The sequence below is a fragment of the Triturus cristatus genome, chromosome 7 (genome assembly GCF_964204655.1).
Source record: "Triturus cristatus chromosome 7, aTriCri1.1, whole genome shotgun sequence".
Taxonomy (NCBI): Eukaryota; Metazoa; Chordata; class Amphibia; order Caudata; family Salamandridae; genus Triturus; species Triturus cristatus.
In genome coordinates, this window is record NC_140590.1 from 132,414,051 (window position 1) to 132,437,665 (window position 23,615).

Consider the following 23,615-nt stretch of genomic DNA (forward strand, 5'->3'; position numbering starts at 1 on the left):
ACTGACTGACTGACTCTCTCACTGACTGACTTTCTCACTGACTGACTGACTGACTCTCTCACTGACTGAGTGACTGACTCTCTCACTAACTGACTGACTCTCTAACTAACTGACTGACTGACTGACTCTCTCACTCTCTCACTGCCTGAATCGCTCTCTCTCTCACTGACTGACTCTGACTCTCTCTTTCTCACTGACTCTCTCTTACTGTCTGACTCTCTGACTCTCTCTCACTGACTGAGTTTCTCTCACTGACTGACTCTCACTCTCTCACACTGACTGACTGACTCTCTCACTGATTGACTGACTCTCTCACTCTCTCTCTCACTGACTGACTAACTAACTGACTCTCTCACTGACTGACTAACTGACTGAGTCTCCTACTGACTGTTATACAGGTACGATTTCCCAACCTTCACCCTCCTGTTATTTATGCCCCCCTCATAACAAAAAAAACCCCATAACAAGCAACAAATGGACAAGCAGATAGAAGTTGCCAGCATTGAAAGGACAAAAAAAACTGAAGAAATTATGCATTGTTAATACTTTTTTAATATGGTCGTTTAGTTGTACATAAAGCTTTCTTGGTCATATATACGGTAACAAAAATGCTTCTGACACTTCTTTATTATAACTTTTCAGCATGCTGCAGACTTCTGTACAGTACAGCTAAAAGACATAATCAAAGTTAATATCTGTGGCTAAACGCTTATACAGTCCCAAAGGCGAGATCTATTGGCTATGCCAGTGCTTGTCTTTGTTTATTTCAATATACCGAACTAACATAGCTTTCTACCATGACAGATTTGTAAATTGCAAATCCTGGCTATTGGTTGAGACATCTCAGAGTCATGTCATACTGAAGGAATACATGTCTGAGGAAGTGAGGTGCCTTTGAGGAGTCCATTACTTTGCAACATGCTTTTGCGCTCAAAAATATAAAACACTTTTATTACCAATGACAAAATTACCAAGATCACTGGAAACACGTGAATGCAATCCAGACCCTTAACACGAATCTAACTCTAATACAATCACTTGTTCTAACAGAACCATAAAAGTACTTGAATACATCGGATAGACCTGTCCTAATTTGCAAACTTCTTACTTCTACCCCTCACCGAAGATGTATACCAAGGCCTACAGAGCTTAAAGCCACAACAACTTCATTCATTTCCAGGAGACACATTTGTCACAATCACTATTTAACATTAAAATGGCAATTATTGTCATTTTCTTCATGTTTTTATTTTTATATAATGGCAGACGCAGGACAAGCAACTCTATGCAAACCCACCTCCAGGGTGGAGGAAGAAAGAGAGGGAAGGAGGCAGAGAAAGAGACGGAAGGAGAGAGGGGGAGAGGGAGGGAAAGACAGAGTGCGAGAGAGAGAGGGAGTGCGAGAGAGAGAGAGAGAGAGAGAAAGAGAGAGAGAGAGAGAGAGAGAGAGAGAGAGAGAGAGAGAGAGAGCGAGGGGGAAAGAGTAAGGGAAAGAGTGGGAGGGAGAGAAAGAAAGTGTAAGAGAAAGAGATAGAGAGAAACGGAGAGAGCGACCATTACTTTGCAACACATCCGAAAATTAAGTCATATTTTCAGAAACATCTAAGTTTGTTGTCCAAGGATTTAATGGCTTCCAGTCACCTCTTAAATACATTTTTAAATGAAGTGGGGGAATCAACCATTTGGTAAAGCAAATACTCCTGGGATATAACGTCAGAGTTTTTGCACCTCTTGTGGCATCTTGGTGCGGAATTATAGTTGTTTATAGTTACTCAACTCAAGGGGTGCTCAATTTATCGACCTTGGAAGGATGAAATTCTGAGCTGGCCCACCCGGGACTTGTACTGTTGGCTATGAAGACAGACTCATATCTCTAGAGTGGTTGCATTGGTACAATGATGCCCCAGATCTGGGATACAAAAACAGCACAGCTACCAACAGGTAAGGTTTGTATTTTACTCTTATGCACTTGTTTAAAGTGTCTCCCTCTACAGGCAATGGAGGGAAGGGCTTGTCTGAGTGCATTTTATACAGTGACTTACTGACACTGACTTAGCCTTTGCATTGAGATTTTTCCATGAAAGCCCCAAAATATGTTTTTCTTTCTTTAGGAGCAGTTGTTAGGAATGAATAGGGTGTTGAATGAATAGGTTGCTGAGGAGCAGGTGCTAGGAATGCATTGCTGGAAGCAGTGGAGTGACGAGATGTAGGAGCTAATTAAAAAGAAGTGAGTTTGGTGCTGGTCAGCTCAGACGTTTTGATACCCAGCAGCTGGCAATGCTCTGGATGTAAATAAGTGACACAGAGCTGCAGAGAGAAAAAACAAAACTATTATTAGATTTTAATACTAGCACAGTTTATTCAAAGCTATAAATAGGGCGAATTCGAAAAAGACAGGAATATGGATGGTGAGGTATGAAAGAGCATGAGAGGTAATAGGTAAAAGAGAAGTTAATGTAAGAGGCAGGGAAAAGATGAGAGAAGAGTACAAAAGAGAATGAAAGTGAGGAAGAGAGAGGGTGAGAGAGAGGAAGATGGTAAACATAGAGAAAACTAAGGGGGGGTGATTAGGACGGCGGGCGGACCCTAGCGGTAACGGGACTGCCCGCCAGCCATGCGGCGGTCGCCACCCCAATCATGAAGGGACCGCCACCGCGGCGGTTGCATCAGGCATTTTAACATTGCGGCGGGTGCTGCTAGCTGCAGCATCCGCCGCAGTGGTCAAATGCCATGTTGTGCATTGCCATGCACAATGTGGCAGGCACAGCACGGTGCCTGCCACCTTGTGCATGGCAATGTAGGGGGGTACTATAGGTACCCCCCAAGTGCAGCCGACACAGGGGGCCCGCAACGGGCCCCCAAAGTAAATCCCCGCCAACCTTTCTATGGCGTCATCGCCGCCATGGAAAGGCCTTGAATGCCACACAACCTAATATGGATGCCTGTGCCTGCTAGGCACCGCCACCATATTGTGGCCCAAGTCCGCCCAGCCGGCAATCGGAACGATTGCCAACCGGCGGAAAAGCGGCAGACGCACTTTGCGTCCGCCGTGATACCCCCCACCATTATAATATAGCGGGGGTAAATTGTGTTGCGATGGCGGGAGGATCACCACTGCCAGCCCGGCGGTGGCGATCCACCCGCCAGCCTAATCAACCCCTAAGCATTCGAGAAGGACGGAGAGAGGGTGAAAGGAGAAAAGGATACAGAAAGAGAAAGAGCTCGCAGAGAGAGAGAGCGAACGACCAAAAGATCACTTGAAAGACACAGAAAGAGAGAGTTGAACAATAAGGAAGAGGGATGGAGAATAGAGGAGAAGCCAAAGGGGAAAAACAAATTAAATATGTGTGAAAAAGAAAGATAAAGAAAAACAAGGAGAGTGGCAGATGGTGAAGGAAGTGAGAAAGACAGATGAAGATATTAACCATTGCCATTGTTAGATTTTAATGTTATCGCAATTTATTCACACCTTTATGTACGGTGATGGAAGTATTATGAGGAATAGCCAGGAAAAAACATTAAAGAGTGTGAGGGGTAAAAGAGAAAAAAAACTAAAAAGATTAAAAAAGAAAGAGCGAGGGGGACAGAGAAAGCATGTAGGGAAAGAAAAACTTGTTAGAGATCGAAAGGGTGTTTTAAAGGATTGACCCTCTATAGAATTATTGAGCACTAAAATGATCAAACTCATGAAGGCAATACATGAAGTTGATCAACTCTTTCTTGTAAGCGTTCTTCACGTGTGTGTGTGTTTGCCAATGTACTGGAGTGGTTTTAGAATGCCAGTTTCTAAATGGCTGTACTCAATAGTTTCGTCTAAGCAGCAAGGTATTCTCAGAAAGCGTGTGACTTCTACAATGGCTAGCCTTGCAGCTCAAAGTGTAAGCCAAGTTTGATATAGGTCTGATATGAATGAGATAAACCACACACTAGGATAAACTTGTTTAAAACGCTACATGGTAAAACTGCTAAGAATCAGCAAAGAACCTGATGGACCAAAAACAGTGCAAAGTAATTCAATGGAAGAAGAAGAAGAGTTGTCATCAATTCAGTGGGTTGAATAACTCTCCCTCGCCCAGTCATGCGGTGTCAAATACTAGCTAGCTTGGTGCCTCAAAGACAAAAGACTCGGAGGGGCTTTAACGCATAGGCAAAATGGGCAAATGCCCAGGGCCCTCAGCTTCCAAAGAGACCCCTGGGAAAGTAAATATGTAAATCTAAAATATTATTTAACATTAAAGAGCCTAAATTAGCAGAAAATGGGGAAAAAAGCAGTTGTTCTGAGCACTGGTCCCCAAACTATTTTTAGCCCAGAGCCCTCAAAATCCTTAAGTGACACTAAGAAGACTGTTGGCTTGGTGGATCCGGGGTGTTAAGTCGAAAAATGAAGCATCTGGCAACCAAGTGTCAAGTAATTGGTGGGATCGGGGGGGGGGGAGGGCGTAGGGGGGGGAGCAGCCAGTTTAATGTCTTGAGTCTCTGGCTAAAAATGGCTTGATCGTGTTGAAATTCTAGAGATGAATTTCTGGAATGTATGTTGGATTACAAGGGGAAGGGGGAGTCGATGTGGACCAGGTCTGGAGATATATGATGAAGTTGAAGCCAAAGCAAGGGCAACTCTTCATCAAGTCAGCTCCAAGTCGAAAGGGATTTTCTTTGAGGAAGCAAGGAACACTTCTTCCTCGAGAGCATATGACCCTGCCAGAAACTGTCCTATACCATCCTCATTCAGGATGGGAGCAGACAAAACACTCTGGGGCAGATTTATGTTTCCTGGCGCATCCCTGCAAATCAGCAAGGATGCGCCAGGAATGATGCGTCACGCAAGTTTACCCTTGCGCCGCACATGATGCGCCGCATTTACAATGCGGCGCATCATGGCGCAGGAATAAACAGATGTGTGACGCATCCGATGGCGTAAGGTTGGCGCAGTGCTTCAGTTGCGTCGCAAGCGCGACGCAACTCCAGCACTGTTCCAACCTACCCTATCCCTAACATGGTGCGTCAAGCCTTACGCCTGCTTCAAGCAGGCGCAGGGTTTTGGCGCATCAGCGTTGGGAAAGTGACTCAGTCAAATCTTATAGATTTGACTGAGTCACTTTTCAGGGGCGTTCCTGCGACGGAACGCCCCCCCCCCCCTCTGTCGACGCCCACGTGAAACCTGACGCAGGTTTTACGTGGCGCAGGGCTTTACATCGTGACGCATCTCCATAGATGCGTCACGATGTAAATATGGCGCAACGTGGCGCAGGGTTTACACCGCCGCTGCGTCACAAAAGTGACGCAACGGCGGCGTAAAAGTGGCGCATCTCCAATATAGATCGTGGAGAAGTGTGGCTCAATGGTTAGAGCGGCAGACCCTGATGCAGAGGTCTGGCCTGGGACCAGGGTTCAATTCCCCGCCTCGGCGGGTCTTGGGCTCAAAATTCCACAGACCTGACAATTCTTGCCTCGGTGCCTATTCCAATCATGGAGTCCCACTCTGCAACTCTGGGCAATAGCTTGCTTAATCTCCACAACGGCCCCCACAACGCTAAGGATGCCTGGCCTCCACCTTGGGGGTTCCCAGGAGTGGACACCTCACAGGGAAAGCCAGGATGGGTTCCACAGCGGTATTCGTACAAGCGCCTTGAGACCCTTGCGGGTGAGTAGTGCGCTATACAAGTATCAATTTACAGATCTGCCCCTCTGACTGAGTGTCTGGGTTGTAGTAGCAGCCAGCAAGGAAGATTGGTAAATGAGTGTTAGACTTCAGCATACCCACCTGTGATGCATAGAAACGGAAAAGCTGCCCATCCAATGTAGAAAGACCAGCCGTACGCCAATACGGAGAGGTCATGGTTGACATCTCTCATAGTTTCCCCAGTGTAAACAGCCATTGCAATGATCAGGAACACCACTGAAAGAAGACAAAACAAAGAAATGTTCAAAGCGTCTGTAGATTAACCCAATTATTCAATAAGGAGAAGATGCCTGACCATTGGGACAGCACTGGAAGGACTTTCCTGACCATTCTATAATGAAAATGGGAGCTATCCAGACAAGGAATGCCTCTGAACATGATTTACAAAAAAGGGTCTAGGATATAGTACCACACTTATTTATATTATGGGAATTTTTGTTAACATATGGTGCATTGATTAAAGGAAACAGGGCCTTTTAGTTTCCTATGATGTGAAAAAAGCTTTCCACAACAGACATTTGCAAAGATAATTTGATCCGCACACACTATACACAAGAAATCAGTTCCACCATGCAAAGTAGTTCACACAATTCTTTATTCTTTGAATATTTATTTTTTTCTCCTCACAGTAGCCAACACATTTCGTCCTATTAAAGGACTTCTTCAGGGCTCATCAGTTATCCGTCATGTTCCAATGAGTGTTCCCTCTTCTCAAATTGCGCGCGCCACTTCAGTCTGAGCAGCCGCGAGCATGAGTAATGGGTCAACACTGACTGTACACTGTCCAAGGAACTTGCCTTATAATATTATCCTGACTAAAGACTCCAAACAAAGGATGCAAAGGTCCTGAAGCTGCCTTCTTATCAACGGAATCTCATAGGGGTACAAAAAGACAAGTGCGTCCTTTAAACTGAGGATCTCAATACCGTAGGGACACAGAAGAAGGACCATAAGGTCTCCTCAATTTGAGAAGAGGGAACACTCATTGAAACATGACAAATGACTGATGAGTCCTGAAGAAGTCCTTTAATAGGATGAAACGCGTTGGCTACTGTGACGAAAAGAAAATAAAGATTCAAAGAATAAATAATTGTGTGAACTACTTCATTTGGTGGAACTGATTTCTTGTGTATAGTGTGTGCGGATCAAATTATCTTTGCAAATGCCTCTGAACATGGCAGGGAACAGCATGGCCCATCTGGCAGGTGGCTGACTTTACCCTAACCCCACTGACATTATAGAGGCACCACCCTGTTGGCAAATTGTAATAAAGATGAATCAGCAGCCTTTACATCTTTATTTCAAGTATAACAATATATTTCCTCAGCCATCAACTTCCCGCATCCTCCTTTAAGCCTTCATTCAGCATCTGTCTCAGCACCACACTACATTCCATGACATCTCTATTACATCATATGATTCTAACAGAAGGATGCAATACATGAGCAGATACCACACATCTTCCTTTCCACAACAAATGAAACAGGCAAAGAAAATAAGAAGAAAACACATTTCCTCTCATGGGTAACAGTGTATTTGAAAATTAAAAAAATATATATTCCCATGTAGTATAACAGCGTACCTTAGCATACAATAAACAAGCACAGTTTAACTCTATAATAACGTAAATAAATGAAATGAACATCAGATGGATTTTGAAACTGCTAGAGCACTGACAATCCATTAGATAAAATGGTATACACAGGTATTACTTTTTCTCACACATAAAGAAGGGGAGAGAGGCTGACTGCTCTACTCTGGCCCCCCTGACCACAGACAACTACACACAAAGAGGAGTAGAGAGTAATGATCTCGGTGGTGGCACGTGCTCAGTGTGAAAATACTGCCCTCACTCATAAGGTTGTGACATGCTTCATCATTGGGCATGCTTCAGCACACCCCCGCGCAGACCAACGCCTGGTGTGGAGCAAAAGGAAGGGGATGACAATACAAACATGTAAAATATACAAATATTTCTTGCCAAATTATAATGGGATCACCGAAAGAAAAGTGCAGTGAACGTTAAAGCTAGCTCGAAGGTGTCACTACTACATTTATTCCTGGACCCACCGGACAGAGCTAAAAACATGAAGGATGGTGGTGACAGGAAAAAATTAAGAATTCCTACACTCCTCCTTACTGCCAGATTGTCAACTTGTTTCTGCCATGTTCGTGGTGCCCGCAGTGTTGGGTCGCACTGGCATTCTTCCGGACCTTTCTGATCCCAACCGTTTTTTCGCCCTCGATACCAGGATATCGTATCCCTAGGAACCAGTTGTTCCCACCAGGAGGGTATCCCTACGTAACTTGCTCTTGTTGTACTGTAGAGTGTGATAACAAGCAAGAGTCTCGTTAATCGTGCGTGAAATATAACCATTATTCACACAGTGCTGTTTTTCAGCTTGCTTGCACCACCATGTATTTGGTGTCTGGCCATAGTTGGTCCTGCACACTGTATGCATATCCATACTCAGACATGTCATCCATACCCCGGGTTTCAGACACTAGCAATATATGTTTTACCCTGGACAAAATTAACATAGTGCTGGCTGGACGGCATTCCCATTGACCTCTTCAAGACCTACATCCCTTTGTGGGGCTCAATTTTAACTAATGTGTTAGGGGCCTGCTGTCACTCTGGAATATATATTATATGAACAGGAGTCTCCAGTAGCTACAGTTAGAGCTTATTCCAAACCGAGCCAGTGGAATCAATTCATAGGCTTGTGTGATTTATTTCACAATTGTTTTAAATATTCCATAAATTCATTAACATTCAAATCATGTCAAACAGTAAGGGCAACACAAACTGGTGACATTTTTCAACATATAAATTACATGAACAAATACCAAATATAAACAATTATTTACAGATGTGTATAATACATCAGCAATTTATGTACAGTTGAAGAAGCAAAAAAAAGGGTAATCAATTTCAATTGTGAAATAAATCACACAAGCCTATGAATTGAACCTTTTTGAAATAACTTTCTTTGGCCGGGTTTTGCTCCGCTGCCCCCCCTGTGTGACTTTCTTTCTGGCCGGGCTTTGCTCCGCTGTCCCTCCCTGTGAGACCCTCCTTTTGGCCGGGCTTTGCTCCGCTGCACGGGGAGAACAGGACTTCATCCCCCAGCAGCCCCGCTATCAACGAGGACGCCGCCGACGCCGCTAACGGGCGCCAGGAGGCGCATAAAGGTCTGGGTGGGGCCGAGGCCCTTTTGGAACCTTTTTGAAATAACTTTCTTTGGTCGGGCTTTGCTCCGCTGTCCCCCCTGTGTGACTTTCTTTCTGGCCGGGCTTTGCTCCGCTGTCCCTCCCTGTGTGACCCTCCTTTTGGCCGGGCTTTGCTCCGCTGCACAGTGAGATCAGGACTTTATCCCCCAGCAGCCCCGCTATCAACGCGGACGCCGCCGACGCCGCTAACGGGCGCCAGGAGGCGCATAAAGGTCTGAGCGGGGTCGAGTCCCGCGGAGCACGCAGGAGAAGCCCGGGACAAGGGCGGGACCGTCTGTGGCTGTCAGGGGCCAAAGGAGGCCGGGCAGGGCCACTTCTCTTGAATTGTGGTCAGGTCCCAGGGCCTATTGGTGACCCCAGGCTGTTCTGGCTAGACTTTGGGTTACTTACAGACTGTCTTGTAGCCCCTGCAAAAGAAAAGCTGAAATAATAGGGAAGATTAATACTTAAAGTATATTCCTTGCTGTTAACCTAATTGTGAGTGTTCCCCTACATCTAGTTCCTGCTGACTGGGATTATAACTTCCAAGCCACTAAGCCCTCACAGTTTGCGGGGCCGATAGCAGGGGTAGCTATTGTTGTGCAGCTCTCTGTATTGTGGATCGACTATGGTCAAATCTAAAAATACCCAACCCAGGGTGGGGGGAGGGGTAAAGGTTACCCTGGACGCTTTTATTACAAGAGCGGAGTCCTTGCTCACGCAAGAGATACAGTTGACTGAGGAGAGATTGTCACTAGACTCCCTCATAGCACGAAAACGCTCATCTTTGGGCAAAATAGCGTCATGCCCCACGCCTCGAGGAGAAACTCTACTAGCCCAAGGCAATTTAATACACACTATCCAGCCCAGCCCTACTGACACACAAGCACCTGTTAACACAATACCTCATGGGGACCTTGAGACAGTTAACCCATTTGGGCTGGTTAATACCAGTCTAAATTCAGAAGAGCAAGTCTCAAGTAGAGATGAAGGTCCAGAGGTCTTTATGCATGGAACAGTGAAAATGGGTGGTCTGGGTGTGGGGTCTAGTGCCCAATCAATAGAGACTGAATTAGACCCCTTACGGAGTATGGCCAGGGAAGTAGTTACACGCTCTAAAAGGTCCTTATTGGCGTTAGCTACTTCCCCCTCAGCCGTTCCACCTGAAATCAATTGCGCCAGGGATAGGGGGCTTCCAGCTACTAGCGGGCCGCATATAATAAGTCCTGCCACTAAACCTAACCGCAAAGGGCTTACTAAACCTAATAAAGCAGTAAGGAAGAAAGCCGAGAGCATAGTGTGTCAAAACTGCCAAAAAGGGAGTGGGGAGGACTGGCCCCAGGGAATTATCAAGGCGCTAGAGATAAAAATGGAACAGCTCCTACTCCAATATCTGGGGCCGGTAATGGAAGAAATTAATAGATTGGAAGGGAGAATAAGTAGGCTGTTAGATCAAGACAGGGGGCAGTTACCTGTGAACACTCGACAAGGGATGGAGGAGGGGACAGTAGGTGCCAAAAATGGATCAGAGGTTGAAACTACTAAAGACCTCAGGCCTATGGACACAACAGGGATAGCCTCGGAGGGATTAAGGGGTTGCAATAGGAGTTTGTGTTACAAGGGCCCCAGTACAATGTTGGCCCCCCCCTAATCTCCCGGTTCACCGTGTAGGAAATAAGGAGTCTGTGAAGGCTTGTACCAGTAACAGCAATGATTGTGCTCAGAGCACACCGGGCCTTCAGACATTGGATTTACCACCTGCATCCTGTCCTTACATGGTAGTGCTAGTAGGTGTTCCTGCACTTAGTCACGACAGGGAAGAATCAACTAGAACCCTGATCAATAAGGCCTCACATTGGATATACAACAACACGAAAGTAAGGAGTTTTCAGCATAGACACATCCTTATGGCCAGGAGGGTGGCTTGGATTGGCGACAGCAAGAGAAAATTTGCTGGTGACTGTGTTATTGTAAATCTTAGGCATCCAGAGTTGGTAAGAGACCTGCTTGATATCCGTCATGGGGATATGGCAAGTGGGTCTTGCATAAGAATGCTGCCCCTGTACTTTTTTTATAGGGACAAAGCTAACAAGAAAGGCCTGGTTACCCAGTGGCGCCGGGCAACTGAAAAAGGCTGGGAGGACAGGCCTGGCCTAGTAACAAATAGATTTGCCCTACTCGCCAGCCCATCCGCTTTGGATGAATTGGACTGACTGGATAGGGCAGGGAGAGGGGAGAATGAGAGCGAACAGGAGAGGCATCCTAAACCTGACGACATAAGTCCGCTAGGGGAATTCGATCTCAGTATTGTCCCCTGCACGTCAGTGCGGTACGAGAGGGGTGGGAAAGGTATGTCCACAGTAGCAAGAAGATCAGAAACATTTTCCCCTCTAGGGAAGGTTAGTGGAGGAAAAAGTGGGTCCGAACTAGCTTCCAAGGAGATCAGAGTGGTCTCCTGGAATATTGCAGGGATCGCAACCAAAAGTCAAAATAAGGAATGGCTAGACTTCATCAGACAACATCACATCATTTGTCTTCAGGAAACCTGGGAAACCTACATTAGTGCTCCACATTTAGAGGGCTACGAAATGTTTTTCGTCCCGGCCTGCAAAACCAATATGGGCCGTGCCAAGGGAGGCCTAGTAATCTACGTGGCCCTGACAATTCAAGGGACCTGGGAGGATCTGGGGTGGGGTTCGGACTGTCTCCAGGGCATTAGATATTGCAAGAAGGGTTTAATACTCATTTTTTATCAATTTCTACAATGCGGGACAATCCATGTTGAGATTGGCCGAGCTTGAGGAGAGATTGGCTCGATTACAAGACGCAGGGGAAATAAGTACCCAGTTGGTTCTAATGGGGGATTTTAACTGTCATCAGTGCCCCTACTTGAAATGGGGAAGGGGAAAATGGGATTCATGCCCTTCTACTAAGGATTGGCAACTAGAGCACTCCAGAGAGGGCAGGGAATTAAGTAAGATTCTGGGCACTCATAACCTAACTCATACGATGGATCTGATTTATAGTGGGATTTCTAATATAATCAACCCTTCCTTTAAGGGCAGGGGAAGAGACTCAATTATTGATTTTATTTTTGTAACAAACACGCTTAAATGTAGGGTTATAAGTTCACTTGGGCTGCATCGCGCCCTTCTTGCTAATTTACCTGCAGCCGCCATAGCCTCCGGCGTGCGCGCAGGCTCCGCCCCCTTTGCAGGCCACGCCCCCTTATCCCCGTCTACTTAAACCGCTGATTACAGCGGCAACGTGATAAACTGGTCCCAGGCCTGAGGCGGAAGCCGGGCACTGGTGGTACTCTGCTGAACTTTTAATCAAAATTGTATTTTTAACCAAAATTGTACTTTTCGTCGGATGTCACTTTAAGTATGCTTGTAACCTAAGCACAACGTAGCGCTCAGCTGTTCACTTGGGCTGCATCGCGCCCTTCTTGCTAATTTACCTGCAGCCGCCATAGCCTCCGGCGTGCGCGCAGGCTCTGCCCCCTTTGCAGGCCACGCCCCCTTATCCCCGTCTACTTAAACCGCTGATTACAGCGGCAACGTGATAAACTGGTCCCAGGCCTGAGGCGGAAGCCGGGCACTGGTGGTACTCTGCTGAACTTTTAATCAAAATTGTATTTTTAACCAAAATTGTACTTTTCGTCGGATGTCACTTTAAGTATGCTTGTAACCTAAGCACAACGTAGCGCTCAGCTGTTCACTTGGGCTGCATCGCGCCCTTTTTGCTAATTTACCTGCAGCCGCCATAGCCTCCGGCGTGCGCGCAGGCTCTGCCCCCTCTGCAGGCCACGCCCCCGCCTTCCAACATAAATGTGTGTGCAGAGGACGCGCAGCGGACGAGCGCAGCGGGAGCGCCGTTTGCGCGCCGAAGGCGCGCCTAAGGCAAGCCCGTCTGCGCCCGTCCGCGACAAGACCGCGACAGGCGCAGGACACTCTGCCCAACATACCTCTCGCATCTCCTATCACCCCAACGACCTCCGCCAGCTACAAGTCCCCAAGCACTGTCCTGCTACATTTGACCCAACGTCTATATTAGGCCCAGTCAGTTGCAAATTCTGCCAATGGTCCACTGAACTCTACTCTGCTGCCCCTGCGGCCTATACTCCACTGGCCCCTTTACCTCTTTTTAAAGGTGGTCTTATCAACGCACGCTCTATGTGCAGGCACAACCAAGATTTACACGATCTGATCTTGGAGTCCGACTTCGATTGCCTCATGATTACCGAGACATGGCTAACAACAGACAGCAACCCTGATATTGCTGTTGCTCTCCCCCCGGGCTACTCCCTTTTCAGGGCTGACAGAGCCAAGGGCCGAGGCGGAGGTGTGGCAATCATCATTAAAGACTCCTTTCCTTGTCACACTTTCAGCCTAGAGCCTCTAAAAAAGACCGAAGGACTAGGTTTCTCTATTAAACTGAGTGAGCACACCTCATTCTCAGGTGGACTTATTTATCGCCCACCTGGGAACGCATCTGAGTTTCTTGACTCACTGTACGACTCTTTAGGTCTACTCTCACTTAGATACCCTTTCTTCACCCTCCTCGGCGACTTTAACCTCCATTTAGAATCGAAAACAGACACTCATACCATTAACTTCACACAAACTCTCGAGATGTTCAACTTTAGGCAACTCGTTTCCTCACCCACCCATTCCCTTGGTCATACCCTCGATGGTGTCTGCACAAATTCCCCCCTTCTGATCACCCTACCCCCCTTACCTCAGATCTGGTCTGACCACTTCCTGATCCCATTTCACATTCCAAGAGAAAACTTATCCAGGCGCAACAAAACTGTTTCAAACCTCGACAATTACATTAATTGGAAAAAGATCCAGGACAACATCACCCTCAATCCTACAATGCAAACTCAAGCCCCCATCCTTTCCGGCAACGTCGAGACTGACGTTGATCTTTTTCACAACTGGATCACCCAAGAAATCAAATCCAGAATCCCGCCCTCGCGCCCCCGCACCTCCCGAGGCAAAACCAAAATCAATGCCCCCTGGTTCACTCCAGATCTTACAAATGCGCATCTGCTATGCAAAAAGGCAGAAAGAAAATGGCGGACGACCTATGAAGTCACTAACCGCACCTCCTACATCGCGATTAGGAAAAACTACCTTTCAAAAATCAAACTTGCTAAAAAAAGCTATTACGTCAATGCTATAAACAATGCAGGCCAAAAACAGAAGGCCCTGTTCACGATTGTCAAATCATTTACGCATCCTAAAGCACTCCAGCCTGAAATCCCCCCTTCCCAGAAGCTCTGTGATCAAATCTCTGACTATTTCGAGGAAAAAATTACCTCTATCCAAAGCACTTTCCCTCCCCCCACCATCTCTACAGCGCCCCCTTCATTGGCCCCCCCAGACTGCACGCTCAGTTGCTTTCCATCTATCACTCTGGAACAGTCGAAAAAAGCGATCCTGGCCTGCAGATCTGGCGCCCCCTCAGACCCCTGCCCCCCCAAGATTCTTCACCAATTAATTGATGAGGTTAACCCTATCATTAACCACTTGATCAACGCCTCGCTCAGGTCAGGGACTGTACCCAGCCACTGGAAAAAGGGCATTGTTAAGCCCCTTATGAAGAAGGCCAACAAACCCCCGACGGAACTTACCAATCTCCGCCCTATTTCGTTGCTCCCGGCTTTGGGAAAAATTACGGAACACCTGGTACACTGCGAGCTAAAACGCTATCTGGATGATCACAACCTTCTTCACCCTCAACAATCAGGTTTCCGCTCGAAACACTCGACAGAAACTGCCCTCATCGAACTCTCGGACACCATAAAAACTCTACAAGACCAGAGAAAAAATTCCATTCTAATCCTACTCGACCTCACTGCGGCGTTTGACACCGTCTCCCACACCATCCTCATCGGTAGACTCAGGGACATTGGTATCTCCGACTCCGCCCTTTCCTGGATTACGTCTTTCCTGTCCGACCGTTCCCAATCCATCACTCTTGGTCCTTTCCACTCCAAAGACAAACTCGTCCTTTCAGGTGTCCCACAGGGATCTATCCTAAGCCCTCTCCTCTTTAATATATATCTCATTCCTCTCCTTAATCTGATAGAATCATTCGGCATACCTGTCACCTCGTATGCCGATGATACACAACTCATTGTACCCCTGGACAAGCTATCTACCAAAGCTGAACTCAACCTGAAACTCTGCTTGACCGAAGTATTCTCCTGGATGACAAATAACCACTTGAAATGTAATTCAAGTAAAACGGAGATCCTCCCGATCGGCACCAATAATACCTTCTGTCCAGCACTTTGGTGGCCTGACGACTCTGCTGCTCCCCCCCAGACAGTGTCGTCAGCTAGGAATCTCGGTGTAATCTTTGACTCCGAACTTTCCTTCGATCAGCATGCCAGAACCGTCGCTGGCAAATGCTTTGGAACTATTAGATCCCTGAGGAAATTTTTCGCTCTTCTCCCCATCGATGCCAGAAAGACGGTGACAGTCGCACTCATAATCTCGCGACTGGATTACTGCAATGGCTTGCTCGCTGGAGCTAAGAAGAGCACCATCCTTAAACTGCAGAGCGTACTTCACACAGCCGCCCGTCTAGTCCTAGGTCTCCCCCGCAGGTCCTCTATTTCTGCAGCTCTCCGTTCGCTTCATTGGCTCCCCCTCCACAAAAGGATTCTTTTCAAAATCCTGATCTTGGCTTTTCGTGCATACAATAAAACAGGCCCCAAATACCTCACAAGACGTTTTCCCCACTATTTGCCCAGCCGTCACCTTCGTTCAAGCAATGACAATCTTATCATTCTTCCTAAATACAACCTGAAAACGAAAGGCGCAAAAACCCTCAGCTTCCTTGCTACCAAAGCTTGGAACAAACTACCCAAAACCCTCAGACATCAAACCCAGGAAAAACCCTTCAGAAAGCTCCTGAAAACATGGATTTTCAAACTCCCGGATGAACACTCTAAGGCTTCCATCTAACTTCCTCCTATCTAAACCCCTCCTGGACCAGCTTTTCTCTCATTCACTAGCGCCAAGATGCTCCCTTCGGAGCGAACGTCGCGCTCTATAAATACCCCACAAATATCAAATATCAAATATCAAAATATCAAATATAATGGTTAGTGCCTTCAGTGATCATAACCCCCTGGTATTGTCTATGAGGGATGATAACTTAACTGCTAAGTCGGGTAAAAGGACCATTTTGGGCCTATTTAAAGCCACGGATCAGGGCAGGAGAATCAGATGGAGTAACATTGATGGGGATGCATTTCATAGAGCCATGGAGGTACCTAGACCCAACAGTGGAGGGGAGAGATCTGATTAGAGCCTTTGAGGGCACCGCCCAGCATATAGACAGTCTTTTGAGGGGCAAAAAGAAGACGCAGGTCGACCCACATCCCAGATGGTTTGATCGAGAATGCTAAAGGGCTCATAGGGACCTGAAGTTGGCACTTAAATCGGTCCCTAAGGATAGGGGTATGGTCGTTGCCTGTAGGACTCGTTATAAAAGGGCCATTAAACAGAGAAAAACTTCCCTACAAATTCAGGCATGGGAGACACTGAGAGAGGCTGCCGAGTGCAGGGATATGAACAGTTTTTGAAGGGTAATTAATGATCCCTGCTTTCAGACAACAAATAAACCAAAAGTGGCGTGTCATATCATGCCGGAAGCCTGGGTGTCCCATTTTAAAAGCTTATACAACCATGGCGGCTCGGAGGATCAATTAATTCCAGTCACAGGATTCCCAGCTAGCTCATGGATGTGTTTCACGGTAGCTGAGACTAAGCTAGGAATAGATGGCCTGGCAATAAAAAAGGCTCCAGGCCCAGACGGGATCCCACGAGACCTATTTAAAAATCAGGTAGACCTATGGGCTCCTATACTTACCAGAGTTTTTAATACAGTCACAGAAGTAGGTGCAGTGTTGAGCAGAGGGAAAAGTAACCACTCACCCACCACTTCCTGGTGGGACACTCGCGGGCGGACATCTTGTTCGGGTGGCGCTCTAGCGTTTGGGGTGATTTCGGTATTTAAACTCAGCATGGCGCCGACGCGCAGCGGACATGGGGACAGAAGTTAGTTGCTTCCTTAAGCTGCGCTAGCGTTTAATGCCTCATTGTTTTTAAAAACTGCACATTTGTTTTAAATTGAAATTGAAACTCTGCACTTCTGCACCAGATATTGTTGTATGCTCACTTAACTCCCCGGTCCACCGCAGCAAACATCGTGCTGATTGAGTGGAGGGAGCAGTGTTGAGCAGAGGGAAAAGTAACCACTCACCCACCACTTCCTGGTGGGACATTCGCGGGCGGACATCTTGTTCGGGTGGCGCTCTAGCGTTCGGGGTGATTTCGGTATTTAAACTCAGCATGGCGCAGACGCGCAGCGGACGCGCGCAGCGGGCGCGCCGCGGGCGCGCCGAAGGCGCGCACAAGGCAAGCACGTCTGCGCCCGTCCACACCTCGTCGGTGCCGAAGGCCAGGAGCCCTGGCCTAAACAACCCAACCACTGCTAAAATTCCGTTAGCTTACTCCAGTGCCCAGCTTAAAAATATTGGCCACCCCACTAACACTCCCATCTGCCCTCATCTCCACTCCTGCTCGTTGGAATCCAACATACCATTCTGCTGTCCCGCATGTCCTTTCATGCTGAACACCAATAACAGCCACACGACCTCAGAACATGCCCCGGTTCGACAAACTCATTTCAAACAGGATTATATACACGCGGCATTGATAAACTCGCGCTCACTTCCCAAACACAGATATGAAATGGCAGACTTTATAGTCAATCACAAACTAGACATCCTTTTCATATCTGAAACATGGGGAGACCCTTCATCTGGCCCAGATTTTTGCGCCGCCTCCCCAGACGGTTTTAGCGTACTAAGACAGGACAGAAATAATAAATCAGGGGGGGGTCTGGCGATTATATACCGAGACAGATACTCGGTAAGAATTGAGACTCTCCCCAGTACGACCTGTGAAGCACTAACCTTCTCCATAAAATGTAATAATTCCTATACTTTCAGAGGAACCCTCCTATACCGCCCCCAGGCTCACGATCAGGATTTCTTACCTCTCTAGACAGCCTGTTGGAACCCGTAGTAGGGGAAAATGACTTCACCATTTTAGGTGATTTTAATTTTCACTTGGAAAATCTTGATGATAAAGACACAACTACCCTACTCACTGAGCTAGAGGCGATCTCCCTTCGACAATTGATTACCGGTCCTACACATAGAGCCGGTCACACGTTAGACGGGCTCTTTACTAGCAACACTAACCTATCCATTACTAAAACATTACCCCTGATCTGGACGGATCACTGGGCAGTGTTATTTAGCATCCAGGCAAAAAAAACGCCCCTTCATCTATCCCTAGCATGCCTAAACAATTTAGAGCCTGGAGCCAAATAAATCAGCAGCTCCTTAATGCTCAACTATCAGCATCCAACTACGAGCCCACAGCCAATCCTACATTGGCTTCTTCTAAATACTCCAACTGGTAATCAATGCAGTTAAAGTACTGGCACCCCTCAAAAATCTGTCAAAAAACAGAACCTCTCCTTCAGCACCTTGGTTCTCCGAGACCCTTAGACTGGAGAGGCAACGCTGCAGGAATCTTGAGAGACACTGGCGCAAGGATTATAACAGCATTGATAAAACATGCTATAAAGAGGCAATACATCAATATAAACAGCTCCTAATCACTGAGAAAAGTAAATATTATACCAATCAGATAGAAGGAGCCCAAGATTCCAATAAAAATCTCTTTCAAGTAGTTCTTAAACTATCTGGATCTACAGTAAATCCCTTGCCTGCTCCTACCCAAGATCTATGCGATGCCTTAGCCAGTGCATTTCAAGATAAAGTCAGCAAAATATACGACAACTTCACCACGCAAGTAAAAGACAATCACTTATTCTTTCCTGGAAATAACAATAACTCCCCTTCTTTTTCGCATTTTCATCAAGTCTCAACTGAATTAATAAAAGGTCACATCCAAACAATAAAATCAGGTTCTCCAACAGATCCGTGCCCACCCTCGGTTTTAAAACTCATCCCTGATCTTCTAGCATCTAACCTCACAGACATTTGCAATGCCATGTTCAACACAGGCATCTACCCCACACTCTGGAAAAGGCCAACCATCAAACCGCTGCTGAAGAAGCAGCATCTAGACCCACTAGATACTAGATACTAAAAACTACCGACCTATCACAAACCTCCCTTTCCCAGCCAAAGTTTTTGAAAAAGTAATGAATACACAACTGGTCGACTACAATCTTCTAGATAAGACACAATTTGGCTTTAGAAGGGGCCGTGGGACGGAAACTGCCCTGATTAAGGCAGCAGATGAAATTAGAGCCGCTAGGGATCATGGTGGATCAGCAATTCTGATATTGCTGGATTTATCAGCGGCTTTTGACACGGTCGACCATGCCACCTTGATCGACCGTGTCTCAAACTTAGGTGTCAATTCTAAAGCAAAGGAACTTTTGGCCTCCTTCCTATCTAACCGCTCTCAGCTGGTGAGTCTCGGCGAATTTAAATCTCCTCCATTTACCCTCCCGTGCGGAGTGCCACAAGGATCATCCTTGAGTCCGACACTATTTAATATCTATGTGTCGGACCTGGCCAAGGTAATTAAAACCCATGGAATTAGGCTGACAACCTACGCCGATGACAATTAACAACGACGGAGAAGCAATCGCAGCCAATTTCCAAACGGGCATGCTTGCCATCAGTTCCTGGATGGATGAGAATTGCCTAAAGCTGAACTCCGATAAAACGGAGGTAGTGATATTTGGCAAACTACATCCAGCTTGGTCACCTACATGGTGGCCGACCAGTTTGGGACCTCCACCTATTCCTGTACCCAAGGCTAGAAACCTAGGGGTCATATTTGATGACAAGCTATCCTTCTTAGCCCATACTAACACCATTGTCTCCTCATCCTTGTTCACTCTTAGAATGATTAAAAAACTACTTCCGTTCCTTCCCCCAAGTGCAGGAAAAACACTGGTTAGCATGCTAGTATTTTCAAAAATTGACTACTGTAATGGCCTGTTTATGAATGCCCAAAAAAAGATCATCAAGAGATTGCAGATGGTGCAGAACGCCGCCGCCAGACTGATAACAGGCACTCCTAAGCACAACTCAATCTCCCCGGTGGTTCGCAATCTGCACTGGCTACCAATATCAAGCCGCATCAAGTTTAAGGCCCTCTGCATTGCCTTTAAGGCCATTCACAACTCAGGACCAGATTTTTTGAAAAAAGCATTTCTTGCCCATGTACCTCATCGAACCTTATGCTCTTCAACTGCTAACTTGCTAAAGGTCCCCCGCACATATAAGGCATCATGGGGTGACAAGATGTTCACCACTGCCACTACCAAGCTATGGAATTCTCTTCCCCAACACCTAAGAACATGCCCTACATTAGCTACTTTTAGGAAACTCATAAAAACGTGGCTTTTCAATCAATGAGCACCTCAATAACACCGTCTCCATACTGTCCGTAGCGCCGAGACACCCACGGGTATTTGCGCGCTCTTTAAATGGCTTAAATAAATAAATAAATAAATAAATAAATAAATAAATAAATAGGTATGCCCAGGTCATGGTCCACGGCCGCTATCATACCCGTGTTCAAAAAGGGAAACAGGAATGACCCGCAGTGCTATCGTCCGATATCACTTATTGATGTAACGGCGAAAGTCTTGGGTAGGGTCATCCTAAACCGCCTAATGGTCTGGGCAGACGAAAATGACATTATTACAGACATACAGTATGGGTTTCATAATGGTCGTTCTACAACAGATCAGTGCCTTAACCTCTACCATTTGGTGGCCAAGTATACCCAGGCTCGGGAGGGCACGGTGTACTTGGCATTTATGGACCTCTCAGCAGCATTTGACCAAGTAAACAGAAGGAAATTGTGGGAAATTCTAGGGCTTATGGGCGTTGACCCAGGGTTGATATATATTTTAAGAATGCTTCACCAGAATACAACGGCACAGGTTAGGTTTAGTGACGAGGGGGATTTATCTGAAGACTTCCCGTGCTCGGGGGGGGGAGGGGGGGTTGGTGAGGCAAGGATGCATCCTGGCGCCCTTTCTATTCACGCTATATATAAACGGCTTAGATAAGGTGCTCGGAGCCTTGGGGGTAGACTTCCCATGCATTGGGAGGAGAAGTATAACTGTTCTCCTATATGCTGACGACGCGGTCATCCTGGCGCGCACAGGAAGGGGTCTACAGGCTCTTATTAATGTATTTGTTCGTTTTATGGCGGACTTAGACCTATTACCTAACCTCTCCAAATCATATGTCATGGAAGCACGTAAAAGCCCTACTAAGAAATTTATTTTCACAATTGGGGCACATAAATTAGAAAAAGTAAAAGTTTTTAACTATCTAGGGATTTTATTTGATAAGTATCTCAATTTTAAACCACTGGTCATGGACAAATGTAGTCAACAAATCAGCTCGGTGGGCTCAATCATGAACTATGCCACAAGACTAGGTCGTTGGTCACCAAATGAAATTGTGCATTTATACAGTTCGGTTTGTTGTGCCAAGACCATGTATGGGAGTGAGGTTTGGGGCTTTATAGATACATCAAAAATTCAAACAGAGGAAAATAAGTTCCTAAGAAGGCTTCTGCAAGTGCCCCAAAGCACGCCTTCCTATATAGTTCATGAGGAGCTTGGTATCACCTATACCAGTGAGAGGTTAAGTCTTAAACCTATCATTTCTTGGATAAAAATATGGACGAATCCAAAGGCAAGTTTAAGCAGACACATACTTGAGGACTGCATTGCGGGGGATAAAGGTCACCGGATACCCTGGCTTAAATATGTAAGGGACACCCTGAGCCGGTTGGGTTACGCTAACTTCTACGATGAACCTTCCACACTATCCCCCAGAGACAAGGGTGTCATAGAGTCTGAATTCTCGCGGTGCATAGCCCGGGTAAGAGAGGACAGAGAAGGGCGGAAAGTCACAGTAAGAGCCCACCTGTTAGCAAAATCACTCCCGGGAATGGAATTTTATCTTTCTAACATATATAATAGACATGACAGATTTTTAATGACTAGATTCAGGCTAAATCTTCTGCACCATATTTTATCTGTCCCGGCTGGGTTTGTAACAGATATTAACATAAAGGGACGTTGCGGCTGCGATCTGAGATCTCCGCAAGACACTCTTCATTTTGTCCTATTTTGTCCTTTTTATGTCCGCCCTAGGTCTTTGTTTTTAAAAATCATTTTAAGACGCTCCAAAATTAACCAGGCAAATGTGGCACTCTTATTTTTGAAACTCTCCCCCGATCCTTTTATACTGTTTAGTACTGTACTTTCTTTAAGACTGGCGGTAAAATTAAGGAACACCAGAGGAGAGGACTAGCCCCTTGGCTCCATCGGGGCACAGAAGTATTTAAGGACACTACATAGTCTAGACCCGCAGTTTCTCTTTTTAGCAAAGCGTATGACGAATGTTTTTTTTTTCTCTCCGCCAACAGTTTTAGAGCTTTGCTCATGAGTGCTTAATGGTGAAATTTTATGCTGCTTGTTCTGCCCGGGTCAGCACATATTGTCCCGTTTTAATCTGTTAATATTTTGTATTTTCTATTGCTTTTTGTAGCAATTGGGTATATTTTATCGTTTGTGATGATGTGTATATCAATTTTAATTCATCATGGATTTTCGACTGTTTATGTAATGCTCTTTTATGGATATTTTTATACCCGAATAAAGAATATTGATTGATTGATTGATTGATTCCACTGGCTCGATTTTGAATAAGCTCTAATTGTAGCTGCTGGAGACTCCTGTTCATATAGTTATTGGTGGTCCCATCCAGTTAGCGTAGGACCCAAGATTTCCTCAGGTTTCAAGTCACTCTGGTATATTGCACATCTGGTCGGAGGCTGTCATAATACCAATTTATAAGAAAGGGGATCGCTCAAATCCCGGTTGCTACCGCACTATTTCACTTCTGGACTCCCTGGTGAAAGTCACAGGGAGAATACTGCTGGACCGACTGGAAGAGTGGGCCGTGGCCAATGACACTCTTTCCTACCTACAGTTTGGTTTCCGTAGGGACCTGGGGACTGTCGAGCAGGGGATAAATCTCAACCTACTTATTGGCAGCAATTTTTTGCCTTCATTGACATGTCAAGTGCATTCGACTGTGTCCTTCAAAGCAAATGGTGCGTCATTTTATTCGACCTTGGAGTGGACCCGCCCTTAATAGGCAGCCTCACAGGAATATACTCAGGGGGCAAGGCTAGGGTACGCTTTTTTTTTTTTTGTTGCAGAGTTTTATATACCGAAAACTTGACCCGAATCCAATCAGGCATCAGAGCGCTTTACATAGCACCAGTTACGTTACATGAGGACACACATTCATTTTTTGTTAGGCACGGGGAGATTAAGGGCCATATGTAGGTAACATACTATTTACCGATTCATAAATACCGAATTTTACCGATTCGGTATTTATGAATTGGTAAATAGTATGTAGGTAAATAATCGGTAATTATTACCGATTCGGTAAATATCGGTATTTATGAATCGGTATTTACCGAATCGGTAATAATGCATCCCTTCCCATTCATTCCTATGGGCCTGGAGGCCCATAGGACTGAATGGGAAGCCATTTACTATTACCGATTCGGTAAATACCAAATCAGTAATAGGGGAGGCA

At 46.1% G+C, this 23,615-nt stretch overlaps 1 protein-coding gene across 1 annotated transcript in view; it reads right to left on the reverse strand.

Moving 5' to 3' along the window:
- Positions 1-535: 535 nt before the first annotated feature.
- Positions 536-23,615, reverse strand: part of LOC146809023 (lens fiber membrane intrinsic protein-like) — a 145,572-nt gene continuing 122,492 nt past the window's right edge. The window contains exons 4-5 of the mRNA XM_085615816.1: positions 5,762-5,896; positions 536-2,307 (exon numbers count right to left, since the gene is read on the reverse strand). Coding sequence (XP_085471942.1) covers positions 2,249-2,307; positions 5,762-5,896 — 194 coding nt within the window. The 3' untranslated portion in view covers positions 536-2,248. The remainder of the gene's footprint in view (positions 2,308-5,761; positions 5,897-23,615) is intronic.